Source organism: Pangasianodon hypophthalmus, chromosome 11, assembly GCF_027358585.1.
Source record: "Pangasianodon hypophthalmus isolate fPanHyp1 chromosome 11, fPanHyp1.pri, whole genome shotgun sequence".
In the NCBI taxonomy this organism is placed as follows: Eukaryota; Metazoa; Chordata; class Actinopteri; order Siluriformes; family Pangasiidae; genus Pangasianodon; species Pangasianodon hypophthalmus.
The window spans coordinates 25711979-25738892 of NC_069720.1; the positions used below are offsets into that span (position 1 = coordinate 25711979).

Here is a 26914-nt window from a genome sequence, read left to right on the forward strand (position 1 = left end):
TCGTCGTCTGTTCAGGCGAAGAATGTCACAGAAAGACACTTGTAATAGTACAATTTTGACTGAGATAAAAGTATCGTCCCTTTTTAAACCAGTCTGTCTGTGTGAACATGAGAGTTGTGTTTCCCGACATCCTAAATCCAACGTCCAACTTTTAAAACTTGGTGATTGTCGGCGTCAGTCGGTGCCGTGTGAACTGTAGTGTGGACAGAACCACCGCCACCAGCCATTACACTCAAACTACAAAACTAGAGAAGCAAACAACTACTTTGCGACTATAAAGGGAATATTTGTGAAAATGTTGTTGGCTATACTAATCCTTTAAACATTTATAATGATATACGACTCTTGGGATACGTGTTATGCTCTGATCCAAAGATCGTATACATCTGAAAGGTTTATAATGTACATTGAAAAGAAAGAAAAACAAATTGGTAACATGAACAAACTTGTTTTGTTATTAGCTGAATAACTGTGATGAACAATCCTGAATAGTTGACAAAATAGTCCAGATTATAATGTGTTGTTTTTACTGCATTGCTTTACAGGGAAGTAACTACTGAGTGGCCTGACGGTTTACCACACTGAACTGCTAACTCAGGGCTTTCTGTAAACCGGGAGGTAAACATTTCCATGCACTCCTCTGGTGGACTAAAAATACGTTCACTTACACGTTCATGTCACCATCTCATGATGTCATGTGCTTAATCTACGCTTCACATAACCTGTCCACTGAATATGGCATTAGGAGGCCTGTCTTAATTAACCAAAGCCACAGCACATACCTATGGCTCATTAGGAAGCTTTCAAAAAGACCAAGATTTTAATAAAACTCCATATAAACAGTAAAACAGTGTTTATCAACTAAAACACGGTTCATTAGGATCTCTTTAGAACAGAAACAAAAACACCTAATGACTCTTTAGTGGCTAGATGTCTTTTTCTATAGCTTTCTTCTTACTGTAATTTAAAAATGGTGGATTTGAAATATTGTAATTTGCCACATTACTGAATAACAGCACATGCCTTGTTTCACAGCCTTGACTAGTTTGTGTTAAAGGGTATTTTATAAGTCCTGTAATAAATATGTGGCTAAAAAACACTTTCACACTGCCACAGAAAGAAGCAGGCCAAGCCATAAATCCATCCATCAGGGAAGTTTCCTGAGCTTAGGGAAACAGCTTGTTTTTGTCAGGTTTTAAAGACTGAAGCTCAGAGACCATGCCACAAGATCAGGAGTGAGGTCAAGCTAAAAACTTCAGACCTGCTCGCTTCCATATATGTTAGCTTGCTAACTAACAAACTAGCTCACATTTTTAGCATTTACAGTTTGGGTTGTGCTGATTGTGAGTGTCTTTTCTGCTTTTCCCTCATGTTCATATTCTTGGTAATAAGTTCAGTGGTCGGTTAAACACCCACACCGTCCTCCTGCTAAGTAAAGCTGGTTAGCTGCCGAGCTGCTATTGTTAATTAGTCTTCTGTCAGCAGATACCTGTCGCTTGCTAAGAGCCTGGAGCTGGCTGACGGATAATCATAGCTACCCTCTCTAGCTAGGCTAACGTTAGCCCTAATAAAAAGCTGGAAGGTACTGCAGCAGGAAACAGTATTTACTCCGCTAACAAAAAGCAGGCAGAGAGGAGCGTCAGGAACAGGAGGGTAGCCGTTACCTTACTGCTCTGATAGTCTTCCAGCGCCCTCACAGCACTGTCAGTAAGTTTAACGTGAAAGACTGAGATATTGCTGCCATTGCTCACTCTTCCACAAGACAGTCCGTAACACTGCTCCTCCTTCAGCGCCGCCATCTTGCTACCATTTCCACGCTCACGCACTTCTCGGAAACGCGACAGACCTCTCGTGCGTTTCGCATGAATATTCATAAGGCGGTCGTTACGCGGTGGGCGTGGCTTCGGTTAGCGCCGCCCCCATCCAGGATGATGGGAAATTCCTGGCAAGACATCCTCCTCTCCAGATCAGGCTTTACACACACACACACACACACACAGGATACCCTTCCGGACTGAACAATTTCCCTTATAATCACAGCACAGGTTCAGTTTTAAGGACAAATATGTATCATCATTTTCATTTATTCAAGCTTTTTTCTTTTATTCCTCTACTTTCCACTCATCCAGATATACATCTCTGACTCTGTGCATCATATGAACACTTCTTCTTTTTATAAAAGGTGAATTTAGTCAATTTTTTCATTCCTTACTAGTATAAATAATGTGGAAAATTATGTAGAAATGATTAAAAATAGTTTAAGCCATCGTTTGAGAACAAGTGTATTCTATAGCAGACAAAAAAACACCCGGTTTGGAAACCTGCCTTCCGGCCCGGAATGTGTGTTTATATTTGGATTGGCCTGCTGTCAGTCATTTTATAGCCACGCCCCCAGCACCCCTTCACATCTTTTTTATAATCATTAATCATTATGAGGAGAAGTTGCATGTTTACAGAGCTGTAACTCTATAATGTCCCAGTGCACTTGAAGGTGATGCCATGACAGTCTTTGCTCATGCTAACTGCAGCTGAACCGCCATAAGTTTTGGGGGCGGAGCTTTGTGTACATGGGCGGAAATAGGGGCGGGCTCAATGAGTAAAACAAATCATTCAAATCTTATTCAAATCCACCCATTTAACTCTGAGACATTTATCCCACAAACTTTACCTAAGGCACATTTAAAATTACAGGTGAATTTAATATTATTTGTACTTGTTTTTTTTTAGCTTTAACTTTTTTAATTGAGTTCCTAGTGAGCAGTCAATCAGACTTACAACTCACTTTCAGTAAGTGCTTTATCCTGGTCAGGGTTGCAGTGGATCTGGAGCCTATTCCGGGAAAGCTAGTCATGAGGTGGGAATAAAACCTGGATGGGACACACACTCATACAGTCATTTACACACTGGGACCATTTATTTTGTCCAGTCCACTTACTGGCATGTGTTTGGGAAGAGGGAGGAAACCAAATAACCTGGAGGAAACCCACATGAACGCAGGAAGCACATGCACTGAAACTCCACACAGACAGTAACCTGAGCTGAGAATCAACGCCAGGACCTCAGGGCTGTAAGGCGGAAACAACCAGGCTTACAACTACGATAACTAAATAATCATCATAACAACCTTGGTACTAGTTGATAGTGATCCCCACTCACTGTCATATGATTTAAAAAAAAAAAGAAAAGAAAGAAATTCACTTAGGCAGTGGTTCTCGAGGTGGGTCTGTGACGCAGAGCCAAGAAGTCCTTGATTTTGCATTTTAGTTACAACAGTGAATATCAGTTAATTATATTTATTATTGAGTTCGTATAGCTATTAGACTGTTTGACTGGACTCACTGAATTCAGTGAGTTTAATCCAAACCTCAGTAACTCAAAAACATTTCAACAACATTTCTTGTACCTCTCGCTGGAGCTCCCAATCAGAGGTCACAACCCCACATGGGGCTGCTGGATTTACAAATGGGGTCAGAAGAGAAATTCACAATCTTTTTTTGTTTTTACAAATCCTTCTGTTTAACAAATTAATATTACAACTATTGCTTTAACTATGAAAGCAGATATTGTGTGCTACTATTTTTGAAATGCCACTGAGACTCTCATTGAACATTTAAACAAATGTATGTGCTATTTTAGTCCAGATTGATATCCTGACACGCTGCACTAGTGTAGAAGTCCATCAATAAAACTGTCTCCATCCATATACCTCTGCTAGTTCCTCAACAACACTGAGTGACGCTGACCAAGTGGCACAACAGAAGTCAAGAAAACAAACATAAAAATATGCCAAAACATTTTTATTGAATATGGATTTCCAAGTGTGACAGGAAATAATCAGGAGAAACCAAAATGCCAAGGTTTGGGGTCACAGAAAATTCATAATGTCCATTTGGAGTCATCTGTCCATTTTCATGAAATAAGTCTGTAGTGAGGGATTTGAGAGTCTGTGAAATGAATTTTACAGTTTCGGGGGTCTCTGGCTGCAAAAGTTTGAGAACCTATGCACTTAGGGACCTGCTAGATTGACTTTTTACATGCTTATAACCAGAGAGGGTCATAGACAAATCTGATATTATCCATGAGTTATGACAAAGGAGAACTAATTGGAGTCTTATTGGAATATTTGAGGAGCTGTGTAAGGAGTGGAACCCGTCATGGGTTACACTAAAACACAGTGAATATTAAGACAGCGACAAATGTATAGTCATGAAAATTTATTATAGAATTAAAAGTGAAACTCCTTTAGGTGATTGTAAGTGTTTAATCAAACATTAACTAGCCACTTCTTCTCATGGAATACCACAGGTGTATGAACTGAATGTGCAAAAGTTTATTTCAACAAATAAAAGAAATATTATCAGGAATGTTGTTACTTTCAATACCAAATGAGAACCAAACCATTTACATAATCATTCTTCAGAAAATTAGACATATTAAGGATAATATTTAAAATAAATACCATTTACATATTTAGACATAAAATAGGTCTAAATCAATAAAGTCTAAGTCAATTAGTTTGATTTTCTTGTAAAATCCTTACAGTGTTTGGTCAGAGATTTTAAAAGGTGAGGTACACCCTCCTGAATGCAAAGGAGGCCAAAAAAATAGTCAGTGGACTGGTTAAACACGGAAGAAATAACTGCGAAAAGCGAATATTGTTCTCTATCCTTGGCCATGTAATTGCTTAGAAGTGAGCCATGTAGGAATACAAGCTAGCAGCGCACATATCGGCTACATAAGAAACAGTCTTGCTGATTCAGAAACACAGGAGGCCAAGGAGGTGATGAGATGTAGAAAACGCACATCATTATGCAGGAGGCTTTAAACATTACCAAGATTTAGATAACCTAGTTCATTTCCACAACAAAATGGCAAGTTTACTCATTTTACAGATGTATTATCACTTCATACATCAACATTTTCTCAAATCACCTTTCATGCATTTAAAGAAACTTTGTTAATAATTTATAAAGTTACATTCTGTGACAGAAAGCATAAAGTACTCTAAATGGACAAGGGTGTATCTAAAATCAAGTTTATGCTAGCATCCTGAACTCATTTAATTTCTAGCAGCAATGACCACTGACAAGGCTACACCTCCAATTGCAACAGCAGTAGCACCAAACAACCACTTCCAGCTTATACTCTGTGGGAAACAAAGACAAAAGGTAAAAAATGATTAGGTTTGTCATTTTTGGAACGGCCATCTGCACTGTATACCAACCAGTAAACACTGTCTCCTGATGTTATGCACGTACTACACTGTCATAATAATGTGTTAACTACTGTCTATATACACTCTTAGGAAAAGGATAGAAACGGATTTATTCGTAAAACATTCGTATAAGCATTAAACCAAGAAATTTGGCATTCATGAAAATCCTGTAAGTTCAGAAAAAAAAGTTTGAATCCTACTTGTGCTCCTGAGTGTGTAAATCGATACATAAGAAGACTAACCTTAACTTCGACTGATCGACTTCAAATCATATAATTTTTGGAGTTAATGTAGTTTTACAAAAGGATTATGCTGTCAAGTCTAAATCAGTCCCCTCTGAAAGTACTGGAACAGCAAGAACAATTCTACTGTTTTTGCTCTACACTGAAGATATTTGGGTTTGAGATCAACAGGTGAATATGAGACGATAGATCAGAATTTCAGCTTTCATTTCCTCATATTTACATCTAGACGTGTTAAACAGATTAGAACACGTCACCTTTGGCAGAACACTCAATTGTCCATCCACTAGAGATTATTATTATTACTGTTGTAATAATAATAATAATAATAATAATAATAATAATAATACATTATTACTATAAATATTTCTATATGGCACCTACAACCTAAACTAAACTACAACTAAATATTTCTAGCAACCTACAGAACCACTTTTTTTTTTTTGTTAAGAGTGTACATTCAGTTAAAGCAGTGTTATAATTTACTAATTTAATGCTTTTTTTTGTAAAATGTATCTTTGCCAGAAAAGAATCCGAATAAAATTTGATATTAACACCAAGCAGGGAGTTGGTCACCCAACTGCGGTTACTTATGTTAAAACATTAGGACAGAAACACATCAAAAACCTGTTTTAAGAGCAATTCATATCAATCATCTCAATATTAAGAACTCTGCATAATAACAAATTACACGGTGCTGGCATCCATGAAAGGAGCTGGGCTTCCTCGCCTGCTAAAACCCAATTTAAGCCATGCTGATGTTATTTATGGGTGCAGACGATGCCATACACACCCATGAGGACTTGGCCTGGGGTTTCTGTACAGTGTTGATGTCAGGTGGGTTTCCAAGCATCTTCTTGTACATAGCCTGCTCAGCACCCTTCTGTTCCGAGTGTTTCTTCACCAGCTTCGACAGCTCTGCGTGGATGGTCTGTACAGGAGAAAGCCAAAGAGTGTGTTTCTCTTTTGTGCGGGGGTGGAAAGGCTGCTGATATATCTGCAGCTCACGCCCTGACACACCAGCTAGTCAGAACATCTCATAAGTTCCAATAAATCTGTTGGACTGCCAATAAATTTATTTTGCCTAAAAGAACTAGTACAGTCCCTTGAAATTTGCAAGATCAATAAACACACAGGAAGTATCACTTAGACAGTATGTTCCCTGCATATAAAACACAGCATTGACATTATGTAATACAAGAGTTTTCAGAAACAGTATTTCCTGAATGTAAAAGTAGAGAATGTTCCACTGGGCTGTACACTACAGCTGTTACATCCATTAACATGAGCCTTGTGTCTAGTGTAAGGTTTCTAAGGTGCTACGTGGCCTTTCCCACTTTAAGGTTACAATTACCGGATGTCACTGTACAGCTATTAAAACAATTCTGTGAATTCCAACGTACTTTTCTGTACTTTTCTGTACTTTCTTTGCCTAAACTATTCAACAGTCAGCAGTTAAACAGAACAAACTCAACAGCACTTAAATTAAACAGAAGGATACAACACATGATCCAACATATTAGTAATAGCCAGAGTTAATAATCTGTAAAAGGGTCAGACACATGAGATGGGTGGATAGAACAGGCACAGGTAGGGTAATCGTGTCAATCTATTCACAAGCACGTGCTGCACGGTACTGCACATCTCTTTCTCTGCCTGTGTAAGCAGAGTAGGGCAAGGGATTCGGCTATTTTTAGAGAGAAATAAGATCGTGGGAGGCGACGTGACAGTGTGGCTCTCTGCTCCAACACTGGTCAGTGTGGAAGATTACAGCACTACCTCCTGGTGGTTAAAGGAAATCAGCCATTCTTTGCTAATACATTAACTTCTACAGTAAATAATTAGCAACCATATTTCATGTTTAATAACTGAAGCTCTCTCTCCAAGGGAAACATTTCCTGGCTGTTTTTTACGCTTCAGCCACTAGGTGGTAGAAGCATTATGGTTGCTTGAGATTCTTGTTAGCGTGATTTCTCCAGAACAAGTGGTTAAGTGTTTGTAGGATTTATATGAAATTATCTTCGTGACCAGCATATGATCTGATAAGATTTGGGCAAAGTCAACTGTCTGAAATAGTTTTTCTTCCACAGCTCCCTTCCTGTTTGAAGTATATTTTAAGGGAATTTTTGGCATACATATTAGTAACAAAAAGGACTAGACATGTTGGCAGCGGAGGCATCCCTGTGCGTCAAGTTCTACTTGTTTTATTGTAGTTTATTTGGCAAAGACTCAGCATTACCTTGTTACTTGGATCCAACTTTAAGGCTCTTTTCAAACTTCTAATTGCATCAGCATACTCTCCTTGTAGCGCCAGTACCTGGAGACAGAAAGGAATGTAGCAAAGCTAAACATTTTCAATACATTTACCTATTCTGGACTTCTCTGCTAAATGGCTGCAAGGCTGCTATTCTTTCACAGAGCAAACAAAATAGAACGTGTAACAAATTGTGCACATTACTAACAATCTGAATCTTCAGAGTATGACCATGTAATAAGTGAAAGGACAGGTGCCTGAAGGTAGGGTACCTTGCCCTGACGAAACAAAGCTTTGATATTGTCTGGCTGGTAAGCTAAAACAGAGACACAGGAGCGCAGGGCAGCTTCATAGTGGTCCAGCTTGAGCTGAGCGGCAGCCATGTTGTTTAGGCATTTCAACTTTACATCCAACAGCTCCTCTTCTTCCTGAGGGCTGATGTCCACTGAAACAACAATTGCATCAGAACACGATCACATGGTATTTTACTGTTATTAGGTATTTATATGTATACAAGATGTTATAATGAGTACACCCATTGCAAACTCAAAACATTTCATGCATCACCTGAGCCTTCAAGTATACCAAACTCGAAACAACTCTTCAAATGTTACAGCTTCTGTGGATGTACCAATCCGATGCGGAGGTTCATTATCAGGGCCAATATTATGCTGAAATGCTCAAAGTTTTCGGATCAGATTTTATACACAGTCCACTCCAAAAGTATTGGAACAGCAAGGCCAATTCTTTTCTTTTTGCTCTACACTGAAGATATTTGGGTTTGAGATCAAAAGATGAATATGAGATGCTAGATCAGAATTTCAGCTTTCATTTCCTGATATTTATATCGAGATGTGTTAAACAGATGAGAACATGGTAACCTTAGTTGGAAGACCATCAAAGGTAAGCAAAAGGTGAGTATATTAACAGATAGTCTTAAAGTAAATAACACTTAATATTTTCTTGCATATCCCTTGTTTGCAATAACTGCACCAAGCTGGCGCTCACAATCGCATCACCTGCTGTTGTTTTCCTTAGCTGACCTGTTCAGTGTCTGCTTGTTAGTACACCACTGGGTTCTTTCTTCTTCAGGACAATCCAAATTTTTATACTGGCTATGCCCAATGCCTGTACAGTGGCTCTGTTTGAAACCCAGAGCTCAAAACAAGAGCAGCTAAACACACGCATAGCTATTCATTTTTTAAACAATCAATCTAACAGGGCACACACGGGCAACAAGAAACAACATCCCAATATTTTTGATAACTTCAAACAAAAGGTGCTTAACACGTCTAGATGTAAATATCAGGAAATGAAAGCTGAAATTCTGATCTATTGTCTTATATTCAAAAATATCGCAGGAGTATGGTTCTGCTGAATAATCACAGACGTACTCGCTAGCTAGCTCACATTGATTTGGACAATGTGCTTCTGGCAAAACAGGCATCCCTTTTTCCTTTTCATCTTCATCTGACAAGCCTTCATATTTCGTAGCTATTGAAAAGTATTGTTTCCAACTTTGCTAGCACGACTGCAGTAACCATTTCGAAATAGGAACATGTACGAGTGGCGTGATACACACAGTGAAATGTCCCAGTGCAGTTATAGGAAATATAAGCACTCTTGGAATTCTGCTCAACCAATCAAATTAGTGGACTGGAACTAACTGTTGTATAATTATCTTTTGATCTCAAACTCAAATATCTTCAGTGTATAGAAAAAAACAAAAGAACTGGCCTTCAGTACGTTCGGGGGGGACTGTCCACGTGCCACCAACAACCACGCCAAGGTCAAAAATCACTCAGATCATTTTCCCCCCCATTCTGGTGTTTGATGTGAAAATTAATTGAAGCTCTTGACCTGTATATGTATGATTTTATGCATTGTGCTGACTGGATAACTGCATGAATAAGCAGGTGTAAAAGTGCTCCTAATAAAGTGGCTGGTGAGTGCATGTGCGCGCGCACACACACACACACACACACACACACACACACACACACACCATTATTAAAATAAAGGCTAGTAGTCAATGACTACATTCTGAAGCATTTTCCCAGGTGCCACGTGTGTTTTTCTGACCTGGGCCACTGATGTATTTTAAGCCATGAAATGGGTGAGTTGACTGATACGACACAGATCTTGCATGTAAGTCCATTTTATTGCCACATTGCTTTGTGGAACTGATCTGCCACGTTGTTGGCTCCTTGTTCTTATTATCTGCTCTGTTTAAACAGTGGATATAAACACTGTACTTTGGTTTGATTGTAATGAAAACTTAATGACATCATGAAGAAACACTCCAACTGTATCAGGCTTGATATGAATAAAGTACTCATGAAGGCAGAAGCATGACGTGAAAAAAAATCAGTGTAATTAAAGTTGTCTTTCCCTGTGGATTTCCAAGTGATGATACAGAAGCTCTACTTCCACTTACTTTATTTTTTCTCATTTTAAATTTTGCATGAAATTCCAGTGCTTATGTAAAGCAGTTTATTTGCATTTATGTCAAATATTCTTAATATTAAAAAATTTTATCATGTGTTTTCAAGAGAAAAAAAAATGTGTGCAAATGGTACAAATTATTTTTGTTACAGTAAAGGTATGAAGTTTCTCCATTTAGAAAATTTGTATAATTATGTGTTTTATGCAATAAGTTTTGGTCATTCTCTTAAAGGGTGCCAATAATTCTGGAGTTGGCTGTACTTTTTTTTTTTTTGTGCATTCTTGAGCTTTGTATACGCTAAACGAGTAAATGTAAAGGTAAATCACATCCCACTGATTTGCACTGTCTATTTTATATCTACTCCTAAGAGAAACAAATTAGATAACGACAAACACTCCACAAAGTTTAATGGTTGAACGGTTAAGACCTTTTATAGTCTTTGTTTGACAACAAATGCATCATCAGCCTAGCACTTCCTCTTTCCCAGTGTACTGTACCTACTACTGCAGACTAGCTTCTTGCCCCAAGGCTAGGCTGCAGTCAATGGCCAGTCTTTTTACCTTTTGAACTTGCTTCCGTTATCTGCAGGGCAATCCCATAGGAGTTAACAGCAAAGGCGTAATCACCACGCTGGTAGTGCACATTGCCCTGTTCTCGTTTCCTGCTTGCCAAACTGATCCTCTCAGAGGGAGGCAGAAGCTCCAGGTCAGGAGCATCAACAGCAGACAGGAGATGCACCTCCAGAATCAAATCAGCATTGGGGGGCACAACAGGAGTAGAACTGCTAATGAGCAAAAGATAAACATGGGAAACGTATACTGTAGAGATGTTCATGAGCCACTTAATACACACCCAAGACAAACCACAGGTCTCTGAGCTGCAGGTCTGAGTCTCAAGTCTTTAATTACCACTGGAGGGGCTGTTCACATTGTTTTACCCACAGTCAAAGATAACCTCAATTTCTATGTTTGTGCACATGAACAAAAAAGTAAAATGTCGTGAACAATCTGGCCTTAGCAGACAGTGAATGAAAGCAATCCAAAAACAATCAGAAGTTTGGAGCTAAATAATAAGATAAAGATAAATAATAAGCTAGAGGGCTACATGGACTGAAAGAATAACACTATTAATGTAACATTTTTACTGGTTAAATGTTTATGTTTTGGCACAGGTAGGAATGATTACATTTTGGGGTTGTGGTTATTATTCCTAGAATAATGCATTTGTTTCCACCTTACATTTTACATGGTTCTGGTTCCTAAACCGGTTTGGAGCCCTGGTTAAAACACTATAACAATAAAATGATAAACTGAAGTGGAGGTGCTCCCTTCGTGGACCAAGATCTTGTCAGGGTGAAGGAGCTTATGCACTTTGGTGAACCTCAGGTTAGTGAGAATTTAATGCTCCCAGTAGGCCACGCTTTGTGAACAGATTAGAGGGAAAAATTCAGACGAAGAGTGATCCTAAAGATCACCGTAAAAGTGTGAAAGTGTGCTCTACCAGATTAGGGTTACGGGGACCCACCCCTGGAGCCAGGTCTGGGGATACGCACGTATATGTTCGGGCCTTGCAGTTAGAGCTTGTCTAGTGGACAAGAGGACTGTGGCCAGAAGACTGCCTGTGCCTGTCTTGGTGAAAAGGTCTATATAGGATGTGCTGGTGGACACCAGGGGCGACGGAAGCTGAAGTTGAAGAAGGGGGCTTTCAGAGGAATGCACATGGAGGGCTCTCCTGATTGTGAGGTATAGGGGAGCCAGGAAGGTTGCAGCAAAAGCAGCTGCAGAAGCGAAAACATGAGCATGGGAGGAGTTTAGAGAGGTCATAGAAAAAACTTTCAGGCAGCCTCAAAGGCATTGTGGGAAACTGTTCGACATCTTGTGGTGAAGATAAGCCCATGCACAAGCTCTGCTGAACTAGTGCTGGCCTCTTCAGGGATATTGTTGAGCAATAGAAGGAACACGTTGAGGAACAATTTTATGAGGAACAATTTTGCATGCCTCAGATTTAAAGGAGATACTGCAGGAGCACAGGGGATCTGGGTCATTACTTCCTGCAGTCTGGCCTCTGTATGAGTGCAGTAAAAGTTTTGTCCACATCCTTAACATTAAGTCGAAACCGTTGGTGGTGTGGACTCCATCATCTTGTTTCAGTTTCTGTTTTTTCATTTTCATAGGCAGGATTATCAAGACACATCCAAGGTTTGACCTCCACAGACCTCTGACATGCACATGAGCATTCGGATGGTCAGTGTGAAGCAGCTTGAAATCAGCACCAATGTTGATTGGGGCCATGTTCACAAATCTCAAGATGATTTTAATTATTTGATTATTGAGTCTGCTCATGAATTTGACACCAAAGTTCTGCCACAAAGCCTAGGACTAGTACGCAAAACTGTGCTTTGAATATGATGCAAATTAGGTTTGAGTGGGCATGGCTAAAAGGTCCAAAAGGGCACATTCTCATTGTTTCTACCAAAAAACCAGGAGAAGTAAGAACAAAAATACGTTTTATTTTACAAGAGATGAATAGCGCTCTCCAGTGGCCAGTTTTAGGTGACGTTAGATAGAAATAGCTAGAAATCTAGAGTGGCTGATGGCAGCCATGTTTTTTTAAATAACTAGGAGCTTAAATACAATCCACTTACAAATTAGCGGAGAGAGGCAGTATGCTAAATTTCATTTACGGGGTATCTTTTGCTCGCCATCGCGTTTTAGTTGTGAATAATAATAATAATAATAATAATAATAATAATAAGATGATGATGAATAATTGTAATAATTCCAATAGGGTTACAAGCACTTTGTCCTTGCTTATGCATTCTAACCCTAACTGAGCCCAGTGAGTGAGATAACTGCTCACAGCCAACGATCAAAATACTGAATAAAAATAATTTTCCAGGAAAAAGATCACCCTGTTTTTCCCCTTTTGCAGACGTTTTACATAGTGATAGAGTGTAAAGCAACATCATAACATTATCACAGATTTTCACATTGTGCTATTACTCTCATGCCTCAACTCTGATGCATGCGAATGCTGCTCAGAAATGCAGGCTAATGACAATAACTTGAAGAGTGCAAGTTATTGAAGGGGTGTATAAATTTTTTATATAGTCCTATCACAAATCACTTGCATAAAGTATAAACTTTAGTGCATGTATTTATTTTTAGTGTGTTTGGGGGCTGCTGCTTGCCTGGTGGTTACTGTAAAACACAGCGTAATAAATAATGTTTTATTCATTATTTTGAAGCCGCGTATAGGCTTCGGTGTGTCTGTGCTTTGTAATTATTTAGAAATTTATTTAATTGTTATTTGTGAAGTGTTACATTTTACACTTCATTGCAGATCTGTTTAATTTGCCATTTCTTACTATTTTTGTCCAAAATTTTTCAGTGGCAAGAAGATTCTTATTGCAGAATTTTGAGCAATAATTCAAAACACGATAGTCCAACATTAAAATGTGGAGTTCCTACGCAAAATGTTTAAAGGTTGGCAGATCTGCATAATCACTGGATTGACTGCGTCAGTCAACAATCTCACCTCCCCAGTGCACCATATGCGTATTTGGCCTTTGCTTCAATCAGAGCCTTTTCTCCCATCTCCATTAACTGCACAGTGAGATCCAATGCCTGGAAAAAGCAATATAACATTTAAAAAAATAAAAAAATAAATAAAAATATTTAGTGAATATAGTAAACATAACATGAGACACATCTCTGAGCCTCACACACAAGCGTGAGACCCAAAATTCCTCGACTCTGAAAGCATATACCTGAATGACATCACCATCACCAAGCGTGAAAGAGACGTTGGACTCCTCCTCCACTGTAGTTCCATCAGTCAGAGTGGTTTTGAGATTAATGGTGACGTTTTGGCCCCTCTGAGGTTTACTGTCAGGACCAGACCCAGCTTCTACAACTTTCTTTCTCAGCTGCCCATTTCCTGTGTTCACGTTTTATTACATTATAAAACCATGCATTACAGAACATTATGTATGTTATTGCTGTAGGCAGAATATCTCACTGAGAATGCAGTGTTTTTATATGTAAGTATAACCTCACATACCCAAGACATCCAGCCATTCCTCTTGGGGTGGACACTGACTGGGGTCTGTGATTTCTTTCACTGTTTTATTTGCCTGATGGCTTTCTTTCCTTCCAACACCTGCATCTTCTAAAGGGGGGAGATCATCATCCACTCCATCATCAACTTCTTCTAGCATCTCAAAATCTTCTCCACTGTCTAACAGCGTCGTTCGCCCCAACCTTTTCTCTACTGAGTCCTGGCTCTTCAGCAACGTCTCCTCTTCATTTTCCATCTAGTTAAGAGAAATAATCAGGCTATAAGACAGTCATATTTACTCATATAGACATACATGGAATGTGTGTGTGTGTGTGTTTTAGGTGTTGAGTGAGTGGCAGAGAGGACTTATAACACGTTAGATCATAACACACATTAATTTGCACAAGGCAACATTTCAGGATTTAATCTAACATCGTAAACACAATAAAAACCTTCATCAGACACACAGTGCTAAGTTTCATAACCAACTGTTATACAGTGATCTAAGAAAAATATTTAGACTCCTTCACAAGAATCCATAATGACAAAGTGAAAACAAGTTTTCAGAATTTTTTACAAATCTCTGGGTATTCTTGGGTAAATCTCTATAAGACTTCGGGCAGATTCTCCCATTCTTCTCGCCAGATCCTCAAGTTCAATCAGACTGAATGGCGAGCGTCTGAACTGCCATCTTCAGGTCTCTCCACAGTTGCTCTATGGGGCTCATGTCTGGGCTTTGGCTGGGCCACTCAAGAACATTCAGAGACTCGTCCTGAAGCCACTCCAGCATGTTCTTGGTTGAATGCTTTGGGACGTTGTTGTGCTGAAAGGTGAACCTTTGTCCCAGTCTGACATCATATGCACTCTGAAGCAGGTTTTCTACAAGAACCTCTCTGTATATGGCTGCATTCATCCCTCTATTCTGACAAGTCTCTCCATCCATGCTACTGAGAAGCGCCACGATATCATGATGCTGCCACCACCATGCTTGACCGTAGGGATGGTATTAGCCAGTTGATGAGCAGTATCTGTTTTCTTTGCCAGATGTTTTGCTTGGAGTTCAGCCCAAACACGTCCCTCTTTGTCTCATCACACCAGAGAATCTTTTTCCTCATTCTCTCAGAGTCCTTTAAGTGATTGCCATATGCTTTTTCCTCAGGAATGGTTCTGTCTAGCCAATCTACTGTAAAGACCTGATGGATGGAGTGTTTCTTAGATGGTTGTCCTTCCAGCAGGTTCTCTGATCTCTGCTGAGGTCTGAAACTCTTTTGGAAAAATGACCATTCTTCCATTTCACACTGACGTAAGCCCATTGTGCTCCTGAGAACATTCAGAGCTTTAGAAATAGGTTTATACCCTCATCCAGTTCTCTGTCTCTACACAGTTGGATTGTGGAGGTCTGTGGAGAGTTCTCTGGACTTCATGGCTTGGTTTTTGCTTTGACCTGCACTGTGAATTGTGGCACTTTATACACACAGATGTGTGTCTTTCTAAAGCCAATGTCCAATCAGCTGAATTTGCCAGAGCTGGACTTCAGTCAGGTTTCAAGAGACATCTCAAGATAATCAAAGCAAACAGGATACAACTGAGCTCAAACTGGAACCCCTTAATCAAGGGTCTAAATACTAAATGAGAAAATTTCAGTTTCTGGTTTTTAATAAATCTGCAAAAAACATGCCTTTGCAGTGAAGGGATCTGTATCTATTGTTAACAGGAATATTTTTAAAAAGAAGTTAAATCTCTCAGAGGACAGCAGATGCGTGTGTGCTGATGTGTTTATACCATTTATATTTCACAGCTATGGTTTAGAAAGAAAGACATTTTATTCAAGCGGGGTTTTCTTCACTTTACACAAAAATAATTGCTTGTTAATGTCACTGAGAGCGCAGCTGGTGTGTATCACTCTCTGTTGTCATACTGTTGTGAATAACAACAATAATAATAACAATAATAATAATAATTTGAGAGCAGGGGGAAATGTGGCGTATTTGGTGTAAGACAGAAGCAGAACCCGTCTGTTTAATAAAAAGCCCAAATGACTGAGTCCTCTGGCTGAGTTCTGGGTGTCATGGACTACTCTAGCAGGAGCCAGTCCTGTATGAGCCTCTGTTCCTCTGTTCCTCTGTTCCTCTGTTCCTGGTGTCTCTTCACCTCACACGGGTGTCTCTCTCTCTCTCTCTGCACCTCACACGGGTGTCTCTCTCTCTCTTCACCTCACACGGGTGTCTCTCTCTCTCTCTCTTCACCTCACACGGGTGTCTCTCTCTCTCTTCACCTCACACGGGTGTCTCTCTCTCTCTCTACACCTCACACGGGTGTCTCTCTCTCTCTCTACACCTCACACGGGTGTCTCTCTCTCTCTCTCTCTACACCTCACACGGGTGTCTCTATCTCTCTGCACCTCACACGGGTGTCTCTCTCTCTCTCTCTACACCTCACACGGGTGTCTCTATCTCTCTGCACCTCACACGGGTCTCTCTCTCTCTCTCTCTCTCTCTCTCTCTCTGCACCTCACACGGGTGTCTCTCTCTCTCTCTACACCTCACACGGGTGTCTCTCTCTCTCTCTCTACACCTCACACGGGTCTCTCTCTCTCTCTCTCTCTCTCTGCACCTCACACGGGTGTCTCTCTCTCTCTCTTCACCTCACACGGGTGTCTCTCTCTCTCTACACCTCACACGGGTGTCTCTCTCTCTCTTCACCTCACACGGGTGTCTCTCTCTCTCTTCACCTCACACGGGTGTCTCTCTCTCTCTACACCTCACACGGGTGTCTCTCTCTCTCTCTACACCTCACACGGGTGTCTCTCTCTCTCTCTACACCTCACACGGGTGTCTCTCTCTCTCTCTACACCTCACACGGGTGTCTCTCTCTCTCTTCACCTCACACGGGTGTCTCTCTCTCTCTCTCTTCACCTCACACGGGTGTCTCTCTCTCTCTACACCTCACACGGGTGTCTCTCTCTCTCTCTACACCTCACACGGGTGTCTCTCTCTCTCTCTACACCTCACACGGGTGTCTCTCTCTCTCTCTACACCTCACACGGGTGTCTCTCTCTCTCTCTCTCTACACCTCACACGGGTGTCTCTATCTCTCTGCACCTCACACGGGTGTCTCTCTCTCTCTCTCTACACCTCACACGGGTGTCTCTATCTCTCTGCACCTCACACGGGTCTCTCTCTCTCTCTCTCTCTCTCTCTCTGCACCTCACACGGGTGTCTCTCTCTCTCTCTACACCTCACACGGGTGTCTCTCTCTCTCTCTCTACACCTCACACGGGTCTCTCTCTCTCTCTCTCTCTCTCTGCACCTCACACGGGTGTCTCTCTCTCTCTCTTCACCTCACACGGGTGTCTCTCTCTCTCTACACCTCACACGGGTGTCTCTCTCTCTCTTCACCTCACACGGGTGTCTCTCTCTCTCTTCACCTCACACGGGTGTCTCTCTCTCTCTCTCTACACCTCACACGGGTGTCTCTCTCTCTCTCTCTCTACACCTCACACGGGTGTCTCTCTCTCTCTGCACCTCACACGGGTGTCTCTCTCTCTCTCTGCACCTCACACGGGTGTCTCTCTCTCTCTCTACACCTCACACGGGTGTCTCTCTCTCTCTACACCTCACACGGGTGTCTCTCTCTCTCTACACCTCACACGGGTGTCTCTCTCTCTCTACACCTCACACGGGTGTCTCTCTCTCTCTCTCTACACCTCACACGGGTCTCTCTCTCTCTACACCTCACACGGGTGTCTCTCTCTCTCTCTTCACCTCACACGGGTGTCTCTCTCTCTCTTCACCTCACACGGGTGTCTCTCTCTCTCTACACCTCACACGGGTGTCTCTCTCTCTCTCTCTCTACACCTCACACGGGTGTCTCTCTCTCTCTCTCTACACCTCACACGGGTGTCTCTCTCTCTCTCTCTACACCTCACACGGGTGTCTCTCTCTCTACACCTCACACGGGTGTCTCTCTCTCTCTCTACACCTCACACGGGTGTCTCTCTCTCTCTCTACACCTCACACGGGTGTCTCTCTCTCTCTCTACACCTCACACGGGTGTCTCTCTCTCTCTCTACACCTCACACGGGTCTCTCTCTCTCTCTCTCTCTCTCTCTCTGCACCTCACACGGGTGTCTCTCTCTCTCTCTACACCTCACACGGGTGTCTCTATCTCTCTGCACCTCACACGGGTGTCTCTCTCTCTCTCTCTACACCTCACACGGGTGTCTCTATCTCTCTGCACCTCACACGGGTCTCTCTCTCTCTCTCTCTCTCTCTCTGCACCTCACACGGGTGTCTCTCTCTCTCTCTCTCTGCACCTCACACGGGTGTCTCTCTCTCTCTCTCTACACCTCACACGGGTGTCTCTCTCTCTCTGCACCTCACACGGGTCTCTCTCTCTCTCTCTCTCTCTCTCTCTGCACCTCACACGGGTGTCTCTCTCTCTCTCTTCACCTCACACGGGTGTCTCTCTCTCTCTACACCTCACACGGGTGTCTCTCTCTCTCTTCACCTCACACGGGTGTCTCTCTCTCTCTTCACCTCACACGGGTGTCTCTCTCTCTCTTCACCTCACACGGGTGTCTCTCTCTCTCTCTCTACACCTCACACGGGTGTCTCTCTCTCTCTCTCTACACCTCACACGGGTGTCTCTCTCTCTCTCTCTACACCTCACACGGGTGTCTCTCTCTCTCTCTCTACACCTCACACGGGTGTCTCTCTCTCTCTCTCTACACCTCACACGGGTGTCTCTCTCTCTCTACACCTCACACGGGTGTCTCTCTCTCTCTACACCTCACACGGGTCTCTCTCTCTCTACACCTCACACGGGTGTCTCTCTCTCTCTACACCTCACACGGGTGTCTCTCTCTCTCTACACCTCACACGGGTGTCTCTCTCTCTCTACACCTCACACGGGTGTCTCTCTCTCTTCACCTCACACGGGTCTCTCTCTCTCTACACCTCACACGGGTCTCTCTCTCTCTACACCTCACACGGGTCTCTCTCTCTCTACACCTCACACGGGTCTCTCTCTCTCTCTACACCTCACACGGGTCTCTCTCTCTACACCTCACACGGGTGTCTCTCTCTCTACACCTCACACGGGTCTCTCTCTCTCTACACCTCACACGGGTCTCTCTCTCTCTACACCTCACACGGGTCTCTCTCTCTCTACACCTCACACGGGTGTCTCTCTCTCTACACCTCACACGGGTCTCTCTCTCTCTACACCTCACACGGGTGTCTCTCTCTCTACACCTCACACGGGTGTCTCTCTCTCTACACCTCACACGGGTGTCTCTCTCTCTACACCTCACACGGGTGTCTCTCTCTCTCTCTACACCTCACACGGGTGTCTCTCTCTCTCTTCACCTCACACGGGTGTCTCTCACTCTCTACACCTCACACGGGTGTCTCTCTCTCTCTCTCTCTACACCTCACACGGGTGTCTCTCTCTCTCTACACCTCACACGGGTGTCTCTCTCTCTTCACCTCACACGGGTGTCTCTCTCTCTCTTCACCTCACACGGGTGTCTCTCTCTCTTCACCTCACACGGGTGTCTCTCTCTCTCTACACCTCACACAGGTGTCTCTCACCTCACCTCAGACCCGGCAGCTGCACCCTGACAAGCAACAACACCGGGATAAAAACCACACGGACACCAATTATGGAGCTTTCTGTAGAGCAAACTGTGCGTGTGTAAGAGAGTTACAGATCTGACAGAAAGCGACATTTCATGAAATAAAGGTGAGTCTTTCGAGAACTTTCTGCAAACTTTGCTGCTAGCGTCACGCAGCAACTAGCTGGCGCTCTGAACGGCCCGAGTTTACTCATCTGAGTCTTCTCACAACAAGACGCACAGAATATAACAAATCCAAGGACTTACCTTAGTCTAAGACACGCCCTCTGAACTAGACAAGGAACGTGAGCTACCTGACAGCAAAACAACTCCGACAGCAAAACAAACGAGCAGGATACGAGCCCACTGCAACCTTCACAGACGCCGCGCTCTCAGGCGCGATACTGCGCATGCGCAGCTTTCCGAGCGATATCGCGCATGCGCAGATTTCGGAGCGATATTGCGCGTGCGCACGCATTACGTTTTTTGACGCAGCCCGAACCCAAACAGTAAGGCTCATGAATATTCATGAGGAATGGTCTGATATGGGATAAAATTTGGAAATTACCTCATAAATATTTAATCACAAATAAAATCAAAGATGTTTCTCTTAAACTCGTTTATAAATATTACCCCAGCAGTTACTACCTTGAGAGCAGATCATTAAGTGTGATATATCTTGTACATTTTGTAAATTACATACAGAAACATTCTTTCATTTATGTTGGAGTTGTCCTCATTCGGCTTGTTTCTGGTCAGATTTCTGCTCATTTATTAAAGATCACATCTCACCCAGCTTTCTACTTTGCTTCTGTTGGGGAAATTTGTGGAAATAAACCTTTGTTTTTAACTTTGAAGACAGAAGTTCAGCAATACCTAAAAACAGTATCAAAGTTGAAAAATAAGAAAGCTGTAAAATGTGTTAATGTAGGTAAAGATTTTGATGTTTTTGTTTAATATAGCCTTTCTGTTGTTGTTGTTGTTGTTGTTGTTTTTTAATGAATATTCATGAGGAAGCGTGTCCTGATTGGGCGGCTCTGTTTTCGGGCCTCTGCCTGTTTGTTTGTTCCCACAATCACACCTTAGACGATCATATCTAAAATGCTCTTTCAACATTTTATTTGTTTTCTGTTTCCTTCTTCATTAGCCTGAAAAGGCTAAAGGCTGAAGTGTAGAGATGTGTTCTGTTCTTGTTATTAGATGAGATTCACCAGGTTTGTGTGTTAAGTCTCCTCCTGAGCCAGTTTTAAATTATGGTCTCGTATATAACAGGAGCACACTAACCCTTCTGCTCTGTTTGCTACGTAGCAATGGGTGTAATTTTCACTATGACTGCCTGAGGTTGTGTGAATGTGGGAGTGATGTTGGAGTGAATGAGGTCCAAGGAAACTCCTCTTTTTATTTCTGTTTTCATTTTAAGGGCCTTGGTTTTGATCCCGAGGTGGATCCTACTTTTGATGAGGTGAAGTGAGATGAGATGAGACGAGGTGAGGTGAGGTGAGAGGAGGTGAGATGAGATGAGATAGGGTGAGATGAGGTGAGGTGAGACGAGGTGAGATGAGAAGAGGTGAGGTGAGGTGAGGTGAGATGAGGTGAGATGAAGTGAGATGAGATGAGATGAGATGAGACGAGATGAGACGAGGTGAGACAAGGTGAGGTGAGATGAAGTGAGGTGAGGTGAGAGGAGGTGAGACGAGGTGAGGTGAGATGAGGTGAGGTGAGGTGAGATGAGGTGAGATGAAGTGAGATGAGATGAGATGAGACGAGGTGAGACAAGGTGAGACGAGGTGAGGTGAGATGAGGTGAGATGAGAAGAGGTGAGATGAGAAGAGGTGAGGTGAGGTGAGAGGAGGTGAGACGAGGTGAGACGAGGTGAGGTGAGAAGAGATGAGGTGAGGTGAGATGAGGTGAGATGAAGTGAGGTGAGATGAAGTGAGGTGAGGTGAGAGGAGGTGAGACGAGGTGAGGTGAGATGAGGTGAGATGAAGTGAGATGAGATGAGGTGAGACGAGGTGAGGTGAGATGAAGTGAGGTGAGGTGAGATGAGATGAGATAAGATAAGATAAGATAAGATAAGATAAGATAAGATAAGATGTACCTTTACTGATCCCCTGTAGGGGAAATTCATGTTGACACAGCAGCACAAGTAGGAGGAGTAACATCAGATAAAAGAAAAGAATTGCCGTAAATATCTACAGACCAGAAGTAGTATAAAATAAAACTAATATAAGAGCAAACCCCAGTGACAAATGTAAAAGTATAGTGTGTTTAAGTAAAAGTGTAAAACAAAGCACAAGAGTCAAAAGACTTAAACATGTAAATAAAACACAACAAATAAATGGCATTTAGGTCATTTTTGCTTTTTTCTTGGATGATAAAACGCTGAATAGACAACTTTATTGTTATTTCATGTGCAGTTTGAATTTAAAAAATCTATGAAAAGTCTGTTTTTCTCCACTTTTTTCTTGCATCACGTGCTGTGATGTAGGTCGCCATGGTTGTAGCGCAGCCTGAAACGTCACAGCCGGAGCTTTTCACCGACCAATCAGATCGCGCTTGCCTCATGAATATTAATAAGCCTCCCCCTTGCCATTCACTGGCGTAACCTCATTACCCGGAAGTACTTGCTGCTGGCTCAAGGCTGCATGGCGCTGTGTTGATTATTACTAGCAGAATTTCGATGTAAGTTTACCTAACCTTCTCTGACCATTTGTATGTGACCATAGAGTTGAATAAAGGTCTGTGGACATATAGTGAAGTAATTACAAATCTACAGTGAGCATCTTGAGGACAGACTGTATCGTTTTATCGTCACCGCGCTGTCTGTAATGTTCATAGCCCTCTAATGACGTGTACTGAGAATGAAAACATTACATGTTTTTAACCGCATATCATTTTCCCACTGTATTTTATTACCTAGCGGTAACTATGGAACACTGCTGAACTTGATCTTCTGTCAGAATGTGCTGTAGCAAAATGTCAATCTGTTTTTGTTTGTTTTTTTTGCCAATTTCCAGCACGATGGCGCCCAAGAAAAGACAAACGTCTCTTAAACAAAATCTCCAGTTTGCAAGTCATGTTCAGGTGAAAAGACCTGAAGCTCATGAGGATGAGGATGAGGATGCTTTAGAGATGGAAAGAAACTTTGCTTTGTTCAGTAAACGCGGCCCTGTGCTACAGTCCGAGCTGACTGAGAAGGACGAGGAGGAAACGAGTGGTGAGGAATCTACTGAAGCAGCTGAGGATGAGGAAGATCATGACACTGAGCAGTCTGTAAAAGAGCAAGCTGAGAGTACTGACATGACCGGATCAGAGGATTCCCCTAACCAGACACACTGCAGGCAGAATGACCCCACAGCCAGGTCACACACCAGGACTGAGTTTACACCAGGTGAGGAGACTTCAGCTGATGCCACACTAATTATTAATGAAGAAGATTTAGCTTCTGCAACAGTCAGAAAACAGCTGTACAGCCATCAATTTTTCATCTACATCAACATTTTTACGGCTTTGCCTCTTCTCTGTGTATTTATGAACAGATCTGTCAACAATGTCATTTGAAGAGATTATGAGGTTACAAAGAAAAGTTGGAACTAAGGCATGTAATAAACTTACACATGAGGCAAAAAAGAAAAAGCAGAATTCAGAACCTGCAAAGCGAGTGACCAGGGACAGGTAATGAACTACTCGCTGATCAACGTCATGTTTAACAATATTATTCCTCCTCCACCTCCTGATAATATCCTTTGTTCTGCAGACCCCAAGAGATTTCGGCCAAGAAACCAGTTTCTTTTCTTAGAAAAGTAGGATCCATTAAGGAACCTGTAAGTCTCCTAAAGTAATTAACCTTGTACACACACGTTTGCATATGAATCCTATGACTAAATACATACTGTGCTCATTTTATATTCTGCGGATTTTGTATTTTCCAGATTTTGAGGGATCCTCGTTTTGATGATCTTTCTGGTGAATTTAAACCAGAAGTGTTCAGCCAGACATACAAATTCATCAATGATATCAGACAACGAGAAGCAGAGGTTTGCTTAGAATTACACGAGTCCTGCAGATTATTTGTTTATTCTAGATTCTCTATCCTGCTTGTTTGTTTAAACCATTTATATTGCAGATGGTGAAAAAAAAGCTGAAGAAAGTAAAATCTGATGCAAAAAAAGAAGAATTGAAATCTTTACTAAAGAGAATGGCAAGTTAACACTTAATGCATTTTAGAAAATTCAGTTTATGTCCTGAATTTTGTTAGCATTATAATATAGCATTATAAACAGACAGTAAAGGTAATTCTTTGCTTTACACTGTGTCATTGACCGTTTGGTGTGTATTTGCAGGAGAACCAAAAGCGTAACCATCAAAGACAAGAGCAGCAGAGAGAGAAGGAGCGTTGTTATAAGAGGAAGCAGAGAGCGCTGGTGGGACATGGGCATAGACCTTTTTACCTCAAGAAATGTAAGTTCAGTAAATTCTCTTTTTCAGTACTTACTGCTGTTAACCCTCTGAACCTGCAACAATAACACATGCAATGTTTTATCTTCTATCTATCTATCTATCTATCTATCTATCTATTTGGGGAAAAAAAGTACATCCTCCTTCAATTCTATACTTTTATTTATCAGGGCCTAAATAACAATTGTGTGGTCCTCACTAATGTCTATAAACAATGAATGACTGCTTAGATAATTGCATCAATAAGCAGGCGTACAGGTATTCCTATTTATTATAGTCACGGGGAAAAGAAAGTACACAAATAACCTCAGGTGACAAAAAAAAAAACAACCAATGTCAATATTTTTTTTCTCAAAATGTAAACCATCATTCAGAACCCAGGTGGGAGAAAATAAGTACACCCTTCCTACTTCCACAATCATTAAGAGAGAAATTAGCAGCCAGGTGTTACTTATGAAATGCACAAGATCACTTCACCAAGAAGTGTGACCTCTATAAAAACAGAACTTTTGGTGGTTTGGTCTGGAGCACTCAGGTGTGTGTCTACATCATGCCAAGAAAAAACACATCAGCCATGACCTCAGAGAAGCAACTGTTGCTGCTCACCAATCTTGAAAGGGTTATAAGGCCATCTCCAAACAATCCGAAATTCATCATTCTACAGTGAGAAGGACTGTAAATGGAGAGCCTTCAAGACAGTTGCCAATCTTCCCAGGAGTGGACATCCCATGAAATTCATTCCAAGATTAGACTGTTTAATGCTCAGAGGCATAAAGAAAAACCCAAGAGCTACATCATGTGACCTACAGGCCTCTGTAAGCACATTAAATGTTTATGTTCATGACAGCACAATCAGAAAAAGACTGAACACGTATAGCTTTCATGGAAGGGTGATTAGAAAAAAGTCCCTTCTCTACAAAAAGAATATGGAGCATGACGTAGGTTTGCAAAACTGCATTTGAACAAACCACAAACGTTCTGGAACAAAAGCCTTTGGATAGGAGGGTGTATATTCTTTTTCCCATGACTGTATGTATATAATGTTAAAATCAAACATCAGAATTGGCGAAAAATGTGTTATGAATGACTAACGGCGTTATGGTTGTTGGCGGCAAACAGGCTGGTTTGAGTTTTTCATAAACTGCTGATCAATGCAACCATGGCGAGCAGAAAATCATCATGCCAAACCTTGAGGCTACAACAGCAGAAGACTTCATCAGGTTCCACTCCTGTCAGCCAGGAACAGGAATCTAAAGCTACAGTGGACACAGGCTCACCCAAACTGCACAGTTAAAGTTTGGAAAAAGACCAGGCAAATTTCCAATCATCTTTACAATTTTCAAATCTGTCCAGATTAGAAGATTTTGGTGAGGAGATGATCCACAATTAAAGTTGTGTCTCTGTAAAGTGTGGTTATTTGAGTTACTATATCCTTCCTGTCGGCTCAGACCAGTCTGGCCAGTTTCCTCTGACCTCTCTCATCAACAAGGCGTTTCCACCCACAGAACTGTCGCTCACTCAGTGTTTTTTGTTTTTCGCATCATTCTGTGTAAACTCTAGAGACTGTTGTGTGTGTGAAAATCCCAGGAGATCAGCAGTTTCTTAAATACTTAAACCAGCTCAGGCACTCGGACAGAAATATTTGCTGATATTGTGATGTAAAAGTTCTACAGTGTAAATCTAAATTCTTGACTACTTTACCTTTCCTTAGCTGAGAAGAAGAAACTGCAATTGGCCGAGAAGTACCACGAGCTGAAAAAGAGTGGGAAGCTGGAGAATTTCTTGAGCAAGAAGCGGAAACGAAATGCTGTTAAGGACCGCAGGAAGCTGCCGTGAAAAACAGAATGTGGACCAGTCAGGTCAAATAAGTGGAACTTGAACACATTCTGTTGGACCGCCTTTGTATACGACAATGCAGAGTTATAGTGTTCTCAAAGGACCTCTCATAATGACAGTTTCTGGTTGATTTATTGTACAGAACAATTGAACATTACATTCTTTGCTTATGGAAAATAAAGAAAATGAACAGTATTTTGATACACTGGGGTAATTTAAAGTATGTGCGCTACTTTGAAGCCAGCAGTAGATGGAGCTATTGGACTTCTGTATACTTTTTCTTCCAAAACTTCAAATATGGGACATTTTATATGGCCTATATGCTGTCATTTTGACCCAGTAGTAAAGTTTGGTCATCTTTGCTTGACTGCCAACCTTCATCCAGACATTAATCCAACCTTTTAAAGAACTGTTTCATTTGCTAAAGCAGCTGCTATTAAAAATGCATAAATACACATGCAATCTGTCTAAATTTTCATCCTTATTTTGGGTTATCTAGTTTTTTTATTCTCAGGACTGCAGTACAAAAACAAGCAGGCTTGGTTATCTATCTAATGCAAACATTAACATAAAGTTTTATGTTGAGTTTTAATTGACCTTGTTTTGTCATTTAGAGATTCCTAGAAATTGGCCTGCTTTAAAGGGGCCTCTGAGTTTTCTGAGAGATAACAATAAAATTGTAATTCATTATTATAAACAACAGCCAGTTCTAATTAAAGGCTGATATAAAAAAAGACCTTATTCTTTAGCTTTATTTAGCGAGCTAGGCTATGCCACTGTGTACCTA

General features: G+C 41.5%; 3 protein-coding genes across 6 annotated transcripts in view; 1 reads left to right on the plus strand and 2 right to left on the minus strand.

The window, feature by feature from the left end:
- Positions 1-1869, minus strand: part of ell (elongation factor RNA polymerase II) — a 41571-nt gene extending 39702 nt beyond the window's left edge. The window contains exon 1 of one of the 3 annotated variants that reach the window (XM_053238040.1): positions 1665-1869. In XM_053238040.1, the coding sequence (XP_053094015.1) occupies positions 1665-1799 (135 nt within the window). In that variant the 5' untranslated portion in view covers positions 1800-1869. The remainder of the gene's footprint in view (positions 1-1664) is intronic. The other 2 variants (XM_026947241.3, XM_053238041.1) reach the window with 2 other exon arrangements.
- Positions 1870-4199: 2330 nt separating this feature from the next.
- On the minus strand, positions 4200-20259 carry fkbp8 (FKBP prolyl isomerase 8). 2 transcript variants are annotated; one of them, XM_026947262.3, is made up of 9 exons: positions 20101-20259; positions 14220-14472; positions 13927-14096; positions 13695-13783; positions 10718-10938; positions 7984-8156; positions 7697-7774; positions 6251-6388; positions 4200-5146 (listed from the first exon to the last, which is right to left on the minus strand). In XM_026947262.3, exons 2-9 carry the CDS (start codon positions 14470-14472, stop codon positions 5060-5062), a joined length of 1209 nt encoding a protein of 402 aa, XP_026803063.3. In that variant the 5' UTR covers positions 20101-20259; the 3' UTR covers positions 4200-5059. The 2 variants fall into 2 exon arrangements, with proteins under 2 accessions (XP_026803063.3, XP_026803062.3); XM_026947261.3 differs by having other exon boundaries at positions 10718-10941.
- A 2146-nt stretch (positions 20260-22405) lies between these two features.
- Positions 22406-26589, plus strand: rrp36 (ribosomal RNA processing 36). Its single transcript, XM_026947141.3, has 8 exons — positions 22406-22515; positions 22851-23224; positions 23373-23508; positions 23591-23657; positions 23766-23870; positions 23960-24034; positions 24177-24294; positions 26003-26589. Exons 2-8 carry the CDS (start codon positions 22855-22857, stop codon positions 26125-26127), a joined length of 996 nt encoding a protein of 331 aa, XP_026802942.3. The 5' UTR covers positions 22406-22515; positions 22851-22854; the 3' UTR covers positions 26128-26589.
- Positions 26590-26914: the final 325 nt, after the last annotated feature.